At 39.6% G+C, this 15762-nt stretch overlaps 1 protein-coding gene across 3 annotated transcripts in view; it reads left to right on the forward strand.

The window, feature by feature from the left end:
- The window catches only part of bltp3b (bridge-like lipid transfer protein family member 3B), a 143547-nt gene that overhangs the window by 54307 nt on the left and 73478 nt on the right, over positions 1–15762 (forward strand). For all 3 annotated transcript variants that reach the window (XM_060842909.1, XM_060842906.1, XM_060842907.1), the window contains 4 exons: positions 4283–4374; positions 5549–5738; positions 11751–11891; positions 13330–13500. In XM_060842909.1, coding sequence (XP_060698892.1) covers positions 4283–4374; positions 5549–5738; positions 11751–11891; positions 13330–13500 — 594 coding nt within the window. The remainder of the gene's footprint in view (positions 1–4282; positions 4375–5548; positions 5739–11750; positions 11892–13329; positions 13501–15762) is intronic.

The following is a 15762-nucleotide window of genomic DNA, read 5'->3' on the forward strand; positions in this document are numbered from 1 at the left end:
CATTACAGCAATCTTCTGCCTCCGCAGTATCCTTAAGTCATCTGATTCTATAGAACCCAATTTCTGACTGGTCCCCTATGTTGATACTGTAAACTCTAGTCCCAGGTCTCCCAGCCAAGGGAATCCTGCTCCTAGCAACTATCTTACTTAAAAAAACCAGGATACATGAACATCAACTAGCCACAAAAAGACATGACCCACTCTCACTAGTATCCTTACATACGAATGAGGAAGGACACCACTTCGAATTTCTCGAAGCATGGCATTCCAACTGGAACACGATCGACAAGCATTTGAATCCCATTTACCATCCCCTGAGAAAATCATGTCACCATGGGAAATGACGTCACCAACCCACGGAAACTCATAAATAGAAAGCGGCAACACCACCAGTACTTCATCTGAAGGCTCATTGAAGATGTTACCTAAGATTTACCTAGTATGGTGACGAAATGTCTGAAAATGAACCTTCCAGCTCAGCGTGCAAACCTGCATCCAGAACCTCAACCTGAGCTACAAATCTTCTCAAAACTCGGTAGCAACTATCTTATTATGCTGTTACTGAATTTCACATCTTTTGATGAGGATGCCTCTCACTCTTAGAAACTCCCAACAGTTTTAGATTCACAATTCAAATTCTCCTTGAAAAATTTTAAATTTTGTCACCTTATGCTTCATCTGCCATATTTTATCCACCCATTCAGCATTTCTATGTCTGTCTTCAACTTCCTAATAATATAATTTTAACAATATGCTCTCCAACTTATCTTGCCATCATGTGAAAATTTAGCTACTGTCACCTAAGTCATTGATATAACTTGTAAAAAGCTAAGGCACTAACTTGCAGGTCTCTAATTGTTACGTCTTGCCAATCTGAAAATGGCACTTTGCATTCTGCCAACCAGCCAATCAATCTGCTAATCTTAAATCCTTGCTAGAATATTACCTCCTATTTACTTCAATATTGCACAATAATGTTTTATGTTGCGCCTTGTCAAATGCCTTCTGGAAATCAAAGTACAATACATCATCACACTTCTTTGATCCACAGCACAATGTTCCTCTTTTACAAAGAACTCCAATGGATTGGTTAAACATGATCTCTCTTCAAAAACAAAGTTTTCCTAATTAAGTTGAATTTTTCTTACTGCTCAGTTCTCACCATCTCAATGGTTGATTCCAACATCTTTCCTGTGATAATAGTCAAGCTAACTGGCCTATAGTTTTGTGGTTTCTGCCTTCTTTCCTCCTACATTAAAAGGGTTACATTTGCTTCTTTCTAATCTGGTAGAATTTTTCCATAATCTAATGTGTTTTGGAAACTGAACAACAACATTACTCCACCTTTGGCAGATTCTTTTTAAGACTTTAGGATAAAGTTCCCTGGACACAGGGATTTTTCACACAGCTGCTCCCCTCATTTTGCTCAGTAGCTCTGATCTGGTGATTGTAATTTTACTAGGTTCCTCTCTTCGTTTCATCTCCTGATTTAAGCTATAGTTAGAAGGCAGGAAGTATCTATGCCCTCTAGTTTTGGACCTTGGCTATTTATCCTATCCATACCCCTCATGATTTTATAGACTTTGATAAGGTCACCCCTTAGACTCTGACACTCGGGGGCGGAAAAAGCCCTAGCCTGTTCACCCAGTCCTGGTAACATCCTTGAGTCTTTGCTGCTTCCTCTCAAGCTTATCGATGTCCTTCCTTTAGAAGGGAGACCAGAATTTTATGCAGTATTCTAAAATTGGCCTCACCAATGCCCTGTACAGTTGCAACATGACATCACAACTCCTGTACTCAAATGTTCAAGCATGCCAAAGACTGTCTTCACCACCCTGCCTACCCTGCAACTCTACTTTCAAGGCATTGTGCACCTGTACCCCTAGGTCTCTTTGTTCAGCAAGAATTCCTGCCCTACCATTTACTATATAAGTCCTGCCGTGGTTTGCATTTACCAAAATGCAACACCTCGCATTCATAGAAATTAAACTCCATCTGCCACTGATTGTCCCATTGGCCTATTATCACATTTGACGTGTACTTTAAGTAAGGGTAGTATTCTGGTCCCTAAGGCTCACCTTTGGTAATGTAGCGCAGCTGTAGATTGCCGTCTTCAGTACAGAAAACATCTAATGTCTATTCAATCTCTTATGTTGCTGTCCTGGCATATCAAAATATTGCTTCAAATTTAACTTTTCCATACACCTAAGGTTCTTGGAGCTATGGGTTGCAGTTGAGAAAGCAAGAATTCCCAATTTGCCCTGGTGACTTGGGAATTCGAATTCTGTTCACGGAGAATAAAATCTGGGTTCCCTCACAAATGACGTTGAAGCAGTTCGTTTGTTATAAAAGCCCAATCACTTCTCGAACACAATAAACACACGAAATGCTGATAGAATCTCAGCAATTCAGGTAGTATCTGTGGAGAGAGAAACAGTTAACATTTCAAATACAATATGACTCCTCTCCAGAACAGAAAAAATTCAGTTCTGCAGAAGTGTCATTTAAGATGTAAACTATTAACTATATTTGTATTTGCCACAAATGCCAGATTTACTGGGTTTCTCCAGCATTTTGAGTTTGTTTTAGCTTTCAGCGTCTGCAATATTTTGCTTTTAGGGAAAGCAAATGTCTTTTCAGAAAGGATGTATTCTGTTCTTAATATTCTTGTCAGTGTGTCACTTAAACCCCATATGGGTTGACTCAGAATAGCTCTCTAAAGTGACCGACAAAGCTTCCTTGAACGGCATGGGTATTGCTGTGCTTGCTTTACACAGTGACTCTGTGCTTTTCCCATAAAAGAGAACTTGTTACAGTCAGCAAAATGCAGGGTTCAGTCACTGTTGAAGTGAAATTGAAAATGCGCAACAAAAGTGAATAAACATTGATCTGTACCTGAAAAAGGATGTATTGGCACTAGAGGGGCTGCAGACGGGGTTCACTACATTGATTCCGGAGTTGACGGGTAGGCTCATGATGACAGACTGAGTAAACTAGGATTATATTCATTGGAATATAGAAGAATGAAGGGGGATCTTATAGAAACAAAGTTATAAAGGGGATAGATAAGATAGACGTAGAGATGTTTCCACTGGCAGGTGAAACTGGGACAAAAGGGCATAGCCTCAAAATTAAGGGGAGCAGATTTAGGACTGAATTGAGAAGGAACTTCTTCACTCAAAGGGTTGTGGAATTCCCTGCTCAGCGAAGTAATTGAAGTTACTTCAGTAAATGTTTTTAGAGCTAAGATAGTTTTTTTTGAACAATGAAGGAATTAAGAGCTCTGGTGAGTGGGCATGCAAGTGGAACTGTGGCCACCAAAAGATCAGCCATTATCCTATTGAATGGCGGTGGAGGCTCGAAGGGCCAAATGACCTACTCCTCCTCCTCGTTTTTATGTTTCTTATGTTCTGTGTATTGACTTGGCAGAAGGGTTAAATATTGATGGAGACCACTTGCATATAACTACTGACCTGTGAGCCATAACCTATGAGGTTGGGCTTATGCTTGAAAAGGTAAAATGTTTGGGGTTGTAGGAAGAGTCCTAGTGGAGTGGGATGAATTGAAATAACTCTTTCATGTTGCACAGGCACAATGGCCCTGAGCTATACAATTCTATGATTCTTTAACCTTTCAATTTCTTGGGTTACATGCACTCCAAAGCTATGGATTGGATAATTTTCTGCATTGCTTTCAATCCAATTACTTGATTTTTGTTTTTGGTTCATAAATAAAATTCTTTTCTACTTAGGAATGCATGTACCACATGTGATCTGAGACATTGTGGCATCATCAATATTGTTAGTCATTTAAAATGTAATCTCTCCTGCCCAAGAGCACACTGACCAGTTTAAACTGGAAGTTTGTTTCCTGGACTGTGCAGTATTTTCCGATCTTCTCTGGTGCTTTAGTGGAAAATGATTCGACTTGAGTATCCCTGGATTTTGAGGAAGGGGAAAGAAATTTGAGTTGCTGTTCATAATTGTTATTTACTGATCACTGCTCAAGGTGTGTGTATATAAATACTGGTAAATGACTTTTGGCTGTGGAGCTTGCTTATATCAAGAATTATCCAGGGTGAATGGCCACTTGGGTGAGACTCCATGTGCTTGTGCTCATTGTGCAACTGTAATCCAAAATAAATTGCTATTTTAAGAAGCAGAGGTGTAAGAGGAGCTACAATTCCAAAGCTGGCTCAGTTTGGAATTGACTTGTGTATCATTTGAGATATCAAGACAATTACTTTAATCAGGTCTATTTTTTTCTTGCTGTCTTCACCTAGTATTTAGATAAGGTAGAAATGGAAATGAGAACTTGTGAGGAGCCTCGGCCTCCTAATGGACCTTCTCCTATAGCAACAGCTTCAGGTCAAAGGTAAGCCATGTCAAAACCTAAAATTGTTTATGAAAATGGTTTACAGATGTACCTAGGATGCAGTATATTTATTTTAATTTATTCCAAATTGAGATTTTTTTTCAAGTTTAAATTTGTTGCAAAGGAACACTGATCATAATTTTATTTGTCATTAATTGGTGATTGTATGTTTTCGTACATAGAAAAGTCAAGTTAAAAATCACATAACACCAGGTAATAGTCCAACAGGTTTATTTGGAAGCACTTGCTTTTGGAGTGCTGCTCCTTCATTTGGTAGTTATGGAGTATGAGATTGTCAATTTTTTTCCATAAATTCTGTGTCTTATAGTGTGATGCAACTGAAATTATATATTGAAAAAGACTTGGATTGTTTAAGTCTCTCAACTTATAGAATGACAATGTTGGTTTCAGTTCTTTCATGTGTAAATCCCAGAATCTTTGTTCAAGTTACATTCTCAAGTGAACTTTAACAATAGGTGCCATGTCAGTTCAGATAATGCATTGAAGGTGTGAGGTGCCCCGTGTGAGGCTGTCTGTGCACCTATGTTCAGACTGATTCTATTTCTAAAAAAGGATTACAGAATCTTATATGGGTTCATGCAGTTTTTGAGTAAAATAAGATGTGATTCTGCAAGTACAAATGCACCCCACAAACTTTTATGTGCATGTGAGTGGGGGACAGGGGTGTGTGTGTGTGTGTGTGTGTGTGTGTGTGTGTGTGTGTGTGTGTGTGTGTGAGAGAGAGACTGTAAAGGGTTATAAGTCTGTGAGAGTGTGGGTGCGTATGTGTGAGCATTTGAGGGAGAGAGCTTATGTATGAGTGTGTGTATGGGTCTGTAGGTGTGTGTAGTGCAGTGGGGTCACCTGTAGTGTGACATGAAGTCAAGGTACTTGTTGAGGCCATCCCCATGGGTACCGAACTTGGCTATCACCTCTGATCAGCCACTTTGCATTCTTGCCTGTCCCAAAGTCTGTCTTGGAGCATTGTCTCCCAAAGGTCCGAGGTCAGACGTCCCAGACCGCTGAAGTGTTCTCTGACTAGAAGAGAATGCTTCTGGCTGGTGATTGTTGTGTGAAGAAAAAGGTGAAGAATTGGTTATTCAAAATTGAAATCTGAAGTATAATGTGAGTATATTTCTGCAGTTAATTACTTGATAATCTTATTCTTTTCTAGTGAGTATGGCTTTGCTGAAAAAGTTGTAGAAGGCATCTCTCTTTCTGTGAGTTCCATCGTTATCAAAATCAAAGCAAAAGCTTTCAATGCATCTTTTGAATTGTCTCAGCTACAAATACACAGTGTAAATACAAGCTGGCAGCAAAGTGACCTTCGCTTTACCCGAATTCAAGATCCTCAGCGTGGGGAGGTAAAACAAATTTCTTTGTGTTATTCTTCCTTACTGCTTCTTTGTGTATTTTGAAATGTAATTGAAACTTGCATATATTTGGGTGATTATCAAAACTTTAAGTTTCATTTTTAAAATTACAAATTTGAATTCTGTTATGTGCAGAAATACTAAGAATGTTTAAATATATGGGCCCAGAATCCTGCAGTGAAGTGATAACTTGTGTAATTGGAGGTAAGTGTCTGTCATAAACTTTCTGAACCACTTCCTCAGATTCAGAGTGCGAGTTCCATAATCACAAAGTAGTCTGCCACAAGGCAAGTCTTTGCTGAAGAAGCCTAACTATCTAAGTACTGGTTAATCTGGAAAGGTATGTTTGCAGTGATTCTATATTGGCTTGTCTGCTGCACAGGAAAGCAGAAACGTCTGAGAGACACTTTGTCTACTCATTGATAAGTGACCGTATCAAAGAATTACAGCCCAGTAGCCTGTCATGTCTATGCTGACACTCATTAATTTGGAGGTGTCTTTGGTGAGCTGGGATGGAGAAAGTTAGAAATCACACAGCACCAGGTCATAGGCCAACAGTTTTATTTGGAAGCACTAGCTTTCAAAGCACCATGTCTTCAGGTGGTTGTGGAGTATAAGACCATAGGACATAATTTATAGCAAAAGAGGGACAGTGTCTTAATGTGTAATGATATATTAAACAAATTCAGAATAAGTCTTTCATCTTTCAGAATGGTACATGCTAGTTTCAGTTCTTTAATATGTAAATCTCAGAACTCCTTTTAAGTTACATTCTCAAAATAGCTTTTTTAACAATAGGTGTCACCACAACCCAGACAATGCCTTAAAGGTATGAGGTTAAAGTCTGTCTATGTCCCAACTTTGAGAGTGGTTCTATTTCTAAGGTGGGACATATAGAATCTGACATGGATTCATGCAGTTTTTGAGCAAAAAATAAAATGAAATTTTGCAAATACAAATTCACCCCATAAACTTTTACATGCGTGCGTATAGGAGAGACTGTGTGTGTGTGAGTGAGTGAGAGAGAGAGAGAGAGATAAGGCATAAGCTTTTACATGCGTGGGTGAGAGTGCGGGGTGTGCATGTATATGTATATGAAAGAGGCTATGCGTCAGTGTGTGCGTATGAGTGTGCATGCGCATATGTATAATGCAGTGAAATCACCTGTAGTGTGACATGAAACCCAAGTTCTGGTTGAGGCCATTCTCATGTGTACTGAACTTGGCTATCAGCCACTTTTCGTTGTTGTTTGTCCTGAAATCTGCCTTGGAGGATGGTCACCCAAAAGTCAAAGGCTGAATGTCCCAGACTGCTGAAGTGTTGCCTTACTGGGAGGGAACACTCCTGCCTGGTGATTGTTGCGCAGTGACCATTAATCCATTGTCGTAGTCTCTGCTTGATCTCACCAATGTACCATCTCTCACCAATGTACCATTTCTCAGGGCATCCTTGCTTGCAGCGTATGTGAGAGACAATGTTAGCCAAGTCACATAGGTACCTGCTGCGTACATAGTGGGAGATGTCACCAAGTGTAATGGTGGTATCCGTGTCAACACTCTAACACGTCTTGTAGCGGTTGCCATGACAGGGTTGTACGGTGTTGTGGTCAATGTTGTCCTGAAGGCTGGGCAGTTTGCTGTGAACAATGATCTATTTGAGGTTTGTTGGTTGGTTGTTTAAAGGTGAGATGTGTGGAAGGTCTTGACGATAATGTGCAGCAGGCTGCGAAGAATGTGGAGTGGTTTTTCAGCTCCCAGGAAATACTGGACAATGAAAGGTAGCCTTTCGATCGCAGCTAGTGTCTGTCTTCTGAGGAGGTCATTACAGTTTCCTGCTATGGCACATCGGAACTGGCATTCGATGAGTTGAGCATCGTACCCTGTTCTTATGAAGGCGTCCTTGAGCAATTTCAGGTGTCCATCACATTCCTCCTCACCTGAACAGATCCTGTATATGCATAGGGCTTATCTGTAGGAGATAGCTGTTTTAGTTTCGGGTGGAAGCTAGAGAAGTGTAGTACCGTGAGGTTATCTATGGGTTTGCAGTAGAGTGAGGTGCTAAGGTGTCCATCCTTGATGGAGATGCATGTGTCCAAGAACGAGACAGCTATTAAAGAGTATTCCATGGTAAGTCTGATAGTGGAATGAAACTCGTTGATATCACTGTGTAGTTGTTTCAGTGACTCCTTGCCATGGATCCAGAGGAAGAAAATGTCGTCAATATATCTGGTGTATAGTGTTGGTTGGAGGTCCTGTGCAGAAAAGAAGTCTTGTTTGAACCTGTGCATGAAAATGTTGGCATATTGGAGTGCACATTTGGTCCTTCTGGTTGTTCCGTGTGTTTGGATGAAGAACTAGTTGTTAAAGGTGAAAATGTGGTCAACGATGAAGTGGATGAGTTGTAGGACAATGCTTGGAGATTGGCAGTTGTTGGTATTGAATATTGAGGCAGTTGCCGTGATGCCATAATTGTAGGGAATGCTGGTGTAGCGTGCTGACATGTCCATTGTGACGAGGAATGTTCCTGTTTGACTGGTCCATGGGTAAGAAATCTGTAGTGTCGCGACAGAAGCTGGAGGGTCCCCTGTACAATGGGTTTAAAAGTGCCTTCGACAAAGCCAGAGAGGTTCTCGCATAGGGTCCCATTGCCTGATACAACGGGACCTGTGTCTTATGAACTTGTATTTCACAACCATCTGATGAAGGAGCAGAGCTTCGAAAGCTAGTGCTTCCAGATGAACCTGTTGGACTATAACCTGGTGTTATGTAATTTTTAACTTCAGCATTCATTTAAGATCAATTCACCTTGTGCCATTTCCCTGTTTCTTCACATAGCTATTTACGTTTCTCTTTACTGATATTGATTGAATTCCCTTTGAGTACCTCAATTAAAGTTGTGTCCACCCACTTATAACGTAATGCTTCAATGTGTCAAAACGTTTTTCCTCAGGATGTCATTTCTCTTTTTGCAACTGTTTTACGAACCTTCCACTGACAGGAACCATTTCTCACTGTCTACTTTGTTCAGATCCCTTTTGATTTTGAATGCCGCTATCAAATATTCTCCCACTTTCACTTCTCCAGGAAGAACGGTCTCAATTTTACCATCTTCTTTATGTAACTGAAGTTCTTCATCTGCAACCATTCTTGGGTTTCTTTGATCCACACACACTTCAGACCTTCCCTTTCTTCATTAAAGTGTGTTGCCCTCGAGCTGGATTCAGGACTCAAGCTGGAGGCTGAACAATTTTTTCATACGTGTTGAGCGTAACTCCCTTGTATGACCATGTTTACACAGGATGCGTTCTCATCCTATCCTGCCATCTTCAGTGATATATGCATATTTACATCCAGGTCCCTCCTCTTCCATACCCTGTTTAGAATTACACCCTTTGTTTTGTATATTTGCTTTTTTCTTACCAAAGTGAATCACTTCACATCTCTCTGCATTGAATTTCATCCACCATTGATCTTCCATTCAACCAATCTATATCTCTGTCCTTTACAGTTCTACTCTTCCTTCCACATGCTGTACAAAACTTCTATGTTTCATGTAATCTGTAAATTTTGCTCTGTGCACCTGTGTAAAATACGCTTGATTGGTTTTTTTTGTTGTCACATGTACTGCGGTACAGTGAAAAGCTTTGTCTACAAGCAGTACAAGCAGGTCACAGTAAGCAAGGATGTACAGATCAAAAAGACTTAGAGGCATACAGTTTACCTTGAACAGGGTGTGTGCTAGGTGACATCAGCATGATTTGAGGCTACAGAGTCCATTTATCAGTCTGATAATGGCTGAGAACAAGCTGTTCGTGAACCTGCTGGTGCTTGTGTTCGCGAGTTTGTTCAGGCTTTTGTATCTTCACCTGACAAAGAGGTTGTAGGAAATCATTACTGGTGTGCGATGGGAAGAGCAGAGGTCCTAACATGAACCCATGAGGAACTCCACTTTATACCATCATTGGCTGGATAAACCACTCTTCACTGCAGTGTTCTCTGTATCACCTACCTTGCCTGTAATTTTCCCTGTAGCTACAAAGATTTCCGTGGTGTGTCTGTGTGTGTGTGGCAGCAGCTTCCTGAGCCATGTGTCAGTGAATTAGCAAACCTCTGTGTGGCTATGCAGCTTAGAGAGAACTTTGCCTGTCAATCAACTAATTTCATATTCCATCTGTTGTTGTTCGTTTTTAATCCATGAGCTCTAACTTGCTCCCTCATCATTTTGTGCCACATTTTATCAAATGTCATTTGGCAGTCCATATATGCCACTCCAACAGCATTAATCTCATCAACTCTCTCTATTGCCTCATCAAAGGAACTCAAATTTGGGGTGGGTGCTGATTTTCCATGCATTCAAAGCACTGACCATAAACATAAAAGCATTGTTTAAGTTAATTAATTTTTGCATGATTCATCCTGGAATACAACAGAAATTCCCTCCATTGCACTCTTGCTGCTCCTACGCAGAGAATTTGTAGTTGGAGAAGCAGCAAGGGCAAGATTATGTTAACCTGTGACCAGATGTGATGGATGAGTAACTTGAGCTAGTCCTGAGACCACCATACAGCAGAGATTCACGAGTCTGGAGCAGAGGGGTAAGCCTGGGTGCAAACTGGGAGGGCGAGTGTCAGCTGGTTATCAAGAGGAGCAGAGTGCCAGGCCCAAATATCATTTCATTCACTAAGAATTGGGTCAGTACTTTATGCTTTGCATAACTTTATCTGTTACTGACCTTACTTATTTTGTAATCCCTTATCAACATGCTGAGCGAACACAAACTAACTTTCTGTACCAAGGAGGCAATAGGGTAACTGCACCTTAAATATATTTTATATGTACAGGTGCAGAATTCTTAAAGATAAATAATCAGTAATTTGTTTCCCTAGCTAACAGCCAGCATCCTGCATTCAATTTTTATAAATGTTTTCAGGAAGCTATTTATAAATTACATTTTTCCTATTTGCAGAAATAATTCCTGGAAAAGCAGTATTATTGTTGCATTATTTTTATATAAGGTATGCAATAACTTAGTGATTTGGTGAATTAATATGGCATGGTGGATAGAAGCTTTATTTACAATTAACCAGAAACATCATTTTTATGGGTTTCAAATTAAAAGATTCCACTATATATATCTATGTATGCCATTTGTGGTGTTTGTGCTATTTATCTGAAGAAGAAATCCCCCCAACAAAATCAACAGGTAGTGTAAGCAATGTTTCTATGATTACACCCTCTCATAAAGCATTTGTCAGAGAAAGAAACCTCTGAAAACAAACAAGTAACTTTTGAAAATGAAAAAGTAGCTCATGAAATCACACACACAGCCCTTGAAAAAATACTTTGCCCCCTGTTGGAATGTATTAGCTCGAAGCTGATGTCTTTTCTTCAAGTGTGGCTCCAGGCGCAGTTCTTGTAGATAACTTTACTACTAGATATCACAGCCATACTTCATCCTGAAATCACCCACTTCTCACTGAGGCATTTTCTTCTTATGTTTGCATATAGGTGTCTATCCTGCGAAATTGAAGTAGTTAAATAGATCGTGCTGATTGATAGGATGATGAGTACAGTCTTGTTTCTACATTTGATGTACTATTATATGATAACTTGCGCTGATGGAAATTGTGCTTTCATGTACTGAAAATTCAGTGGAGTACACGAGTGCCTGATTCCAAAATTCCATCACTACATTTTTATTGCAGGCTTAAGCTGACTTGTTTTCTGTTTTTATCCTGTGCAACAATTAACATATGCTCTCTATCCCTCAGTGGTACTTGAAGACTCTTCAGAGAGTCACGTGTGACAAGTGCCTCTTAAATTATAGGCTACTTGGATTTCCTAGGTCAGTACAAGGTCAATGGTATAACATTTTTTTTAAAAATGCCTGTGGTTTTTCTGTTTTACACAGCTTTTGCCAGTTGTATTCCCGGACCCTGTTACTTAAAAAACATGCAGATGTTTGCTTCTGCAAGTTCACAAATTATTTTTCCTTTCCTCTTAGGTTCTGACATTTAAGGAGATAACTTGGCAGATGATCCGAATAGAGGCAGATGCTATCCAGAGCAATGAACATGATATCCTGAGTGCGCCAGTGAGGCTCATCACAAACCAATCCAGGATGAAAGTCAGCTTAAAGCGAAGGGTACAAAAGAGTAATTTTTTAATTCTATGTGGATAGAAAGAAATCAATGTCATAATGATACAATATTGTGCACACAGAGCACCAAAACAGCATAGTAAAGAAAACAACAAATCTGGAGATCACAGCAGGCCAGACAGCATCCATGGAGAGAGAGCAAGCTAACGTTTCGAGTCTACAGAGCAAAAGTTAACTTGCTGTCTCATCTTGGATGTTGTCTGACCTGCTGTGATTTCCAGCATTTATTGTGTTCAGTACAGATTCCAGCATCTGCAGTAATTTGTTCCAGCATAGTGAAGAAATGCACTGAAGTGACTGAGTGACTTTTGGAGTATAACATGCAATTCTGGTGTCCCCTGCCCTGGCTATAGAAAGGATGTTGTGAAACTTGATAAGGTTCAGAAAAGATTTATGAGGACATTGGGAGGTTTGAGATATAGGGAGAGACTGAATAGGCTGGGACTATTTTCTTTTCTAGAGCTTCGGAGGCTGAAGGGTGACCTTATTGAAGTTTATAAAATCATGAGGGCCATGGATAAGCTAAATAGGCATGGTCTTTATCCCAGGGTGGAAGAGTCCAAAACTTAAGGGCACAGGTTTAAGGTGAGAAGGGAAAGGTATAAAAGGGACCTAAGGGGCAATGATTCCTAGCAGAGGACGGTAAGTGTATGAAATGAGCTGCCAGAAGAGGTGGTAAATTACAGCATGTAAAAGGCATTGGGATGGGTATATGAATAGGAAGGGCTTAGAGGAATATGGGCCAAGTCCTGGCAAATCAGGCTAGATTTATACAGAGTATTTGGTTGGTATGGGAAAGTTGGATCAAAGCGTCTGTTTCCATGACTGTGATCTAAATGTAACGCTACTGTTTAAATTCATCAGACACCGCAAACCCTCTAATAAAACTGGCTAAATTTGTCATGATATATTTGCAAATGCGTCTCTAAGACGTTCATAGTATGAAAAGACTTGATAGTGGTTGTTTGCCTTGGTATAATGCTGAAGTTTACACCTGCAGCCAGAGGGCATTACAGTATTAATCAAGATTTTTGCTGATTTCACACTTGTGTTGTTCCCAGGCTTTTTGATTATCTGTTCAGTGGCATTTAAGATGAAAAGTTATGAAAATTTCCAATGCCTTTCACTCCCATCTTTGTGCCGTCCTCCTGTTTTCTATGTTTTTATGTTTTACCATTTTGAAGCCATTTTAGTCTATGGATATTAAAATCAGATGATGAAATATGAAAATCAGTGTTTTTTTAATAAAACGACTTTGTGACAATGTATAATCGTACTTTCATCCTTGTCTTTTTTTGTCCCTGATATTTCCTACTTCGTCGATGCTCGGAACATATTTTTCAATGAAATGTGTTTGATGCAACTTGATGCATCAGATCTCAGAAATTGTAGACTTATGGTTTTTATTTTCTTATTTGAACAGCTAAAGGATTGTAATGTGGTGGCATCAAAGCTGGTGCTTATTTTGGATGACTTGTTGTGGGTTTTGACTGATTCTCAGTTGAAGGCAATGGCACAGTATTCTAAATCTTTGAGTGAAGCCATAGAAAAGTCTGCACAGCAAAGGAAGAGTATGGCTTCTGAACCAACGCAGGTCTGTATTTAGTTATTTTGTTTTTGATCTTTATTCGTCAGTAGCAAATGTAAATGGTATTAAGCATACATAAATTGCTGACCAAGGCTTGTGATTGGTGCATTAGTAGGAGTAGCAGTGAAAACCTAAGCATGTGCATTTTTAATGGCTTTAAGCCTGACAGGGACCTTGAGTGTGTCATTTGCATTTCTTTCTTGTAAATGTTATAGGTTTAAATTTTAATGTCATTGAATGAAAACCAATGGCAGAATGACAAATGCTCAAGATGAATCTTTTATATTGTAAATATTAATGACTGAACAATATTGGGAACCAACTGCATCACTTACAGCATTGCATATATCCAGGAGTGTACCAAAGCACTCAATCCTTTAAGGGTTGCCAATTGCCAAAGCTGAGAATAAAGTGCTGGTGCTGAAAATGTGTTGCTGGTTAAAGCGCAGCAGGTCAGGCAGCATCCAAGGAACAGGAAATTCGACGTTTCGGGCATAAGCTTATGCCCGAAACATCGAATTTCCTGTTCCTTGAATGCTGCCTGACCTGCTGCGCTTTAACCAGCAACACATTTTCAGCTCTGATCTCCAGCATCTGCAGACCTCACTTTTTACATAATAAAGTGCTGGTGATTTGTAAGTTGTCTGAGCCCCAAGATAAATGCCATTACTTTACTCCTAGAATTAAGTTACCAACTAAGTTAAAATATATTAAGTTAATGTTTTCATTCAGTTTGTTTCTCAAAACAGTGCAACTGCTGACTGTGTCTGAAGAAGACGGCAATGAAATTGCTTGACTATAATGTTTAGTAGCATTAATGATTAATAGCTAAGTGTGGAGATGTGGTACTTACTACAGTTACAATGTCAAGTCTTTTTAGTTAGTAATTTAAAACTGGTTAAAATTGTTGAATTAAGAATAAAAACAAATTTCATGGATAGAATGGTTAGGAAATTTGTTGCTGTGATTTTGTTTCTCTCAAAAGTCACACATTTCAAATGTTTTCTGTTGAACAAAGTCGTAAAGTAATACCCTGTTCTGATCAGACCATTTGCAATTACTTCAGTTCTGTTCAGTTATTTCTATTCCTTCTTTTCCCATTTGTCTTTGGTTTTAATATTATTATGCTTGAAGCAATTCTTTCTTAAAACAAGAAAATTATCGCAACAGGTGGTAAAATAGATGATTCTGTGATGCCAATTTATGTAATTAATGTAGATTCCATGACTTATTTTGTTATTGTTTGACAAAGTATTCTAACTATCTATTCAGCTAAATTTATATTGGCAGGATTAACATAATCGTATAATTATATATATATTTTTAGATAATTAACTAAAAAGCGGAAACTCTAGGGTAGTAATCTCTGGATTACTCCCCATGCCAGCAAGTCTAGGAACAGAGAAAGTACAATTGAACACGTTGCTGAAGAATTGGTGTCAGGGTGAGGGCTTCAGATATGTGGATTATTGGGATGCCTTCCAGGGAAGATGGGACCTCTACAAGAAGGACAGTTGAACCCAACTGGAGGGGCTTCAGTGTGGCAGGGAGGTGGGAACCAGCGAGGCAGCTCAGTAAGTGTAGAAACTGGGGAAGAGTTTGAGTCTAAGACAAGTATAGGTCAGAGGAAGAGCAGTCAGGGAGAGGTTGCTGAGCTCAGCGGAACTGGAGGCTTGGACTCTATTTGCTTTAGTGCAATAAGTATAACGGATTAATGGACGTACTTATAATGTTGTTATTGCAGAGACCTGATTGAAAGAGGGACAGGATTGGCAGCTTGACATTACAGGATATCCATATTTTAAATGAGACAAAGGAGGAAGTAAAAGAGGTGGAGGAGTTGCATTACTGGTTATGGAGCATATCACTGTTGAGGAAGGACATCCTGCTGGGATCTTGCAGTGAAACATTATTGTTCGAGCTCAGCGAGAGGAAAGGTGCAATCATAATGTTGGGCTTGTACTACAGACCTCCAACTGCCAGTGGGAGATAAAGAGATATGTAGTCAGATTCTGGAAAGATTTGAAAATAACAGGATTGTTGACTGGGACTCCCATGGTGCTGGGAGTTTGGATATGGAGCAATTTATTAGCTGTGCCCAGGAGGGTATTTTGAAACAATATGTTAGGGGCCATATTGGACCTGGTCTTGGGAAATAAAGCCTGACCAGGTGATCAAAGCTTCAGTGGGTGAGCATTTTGGGAGTAGTGACCATAATTCCGTAAATTTTCGAATCCTTTTGGATAAGGACGAGTGGACCTCTGATGA

This window comes from Hemiscyllium ocellatum, chromosome 23 (assembly GCF_020745735.1).
Source record: "Hemiscyllium ocellatum isolate sHemOce1 chromosome 23, sHemOce1.pat.X.cur, whole genome shotgun sequence".
Taxonomy (NCBI): Eukaryota; Metazoa; Chordata; class Chondrichthyes; order Orectolobiformes; family Hemiscylliidae; genus Hemiscyllium; species Hemiscyllium ocellatum.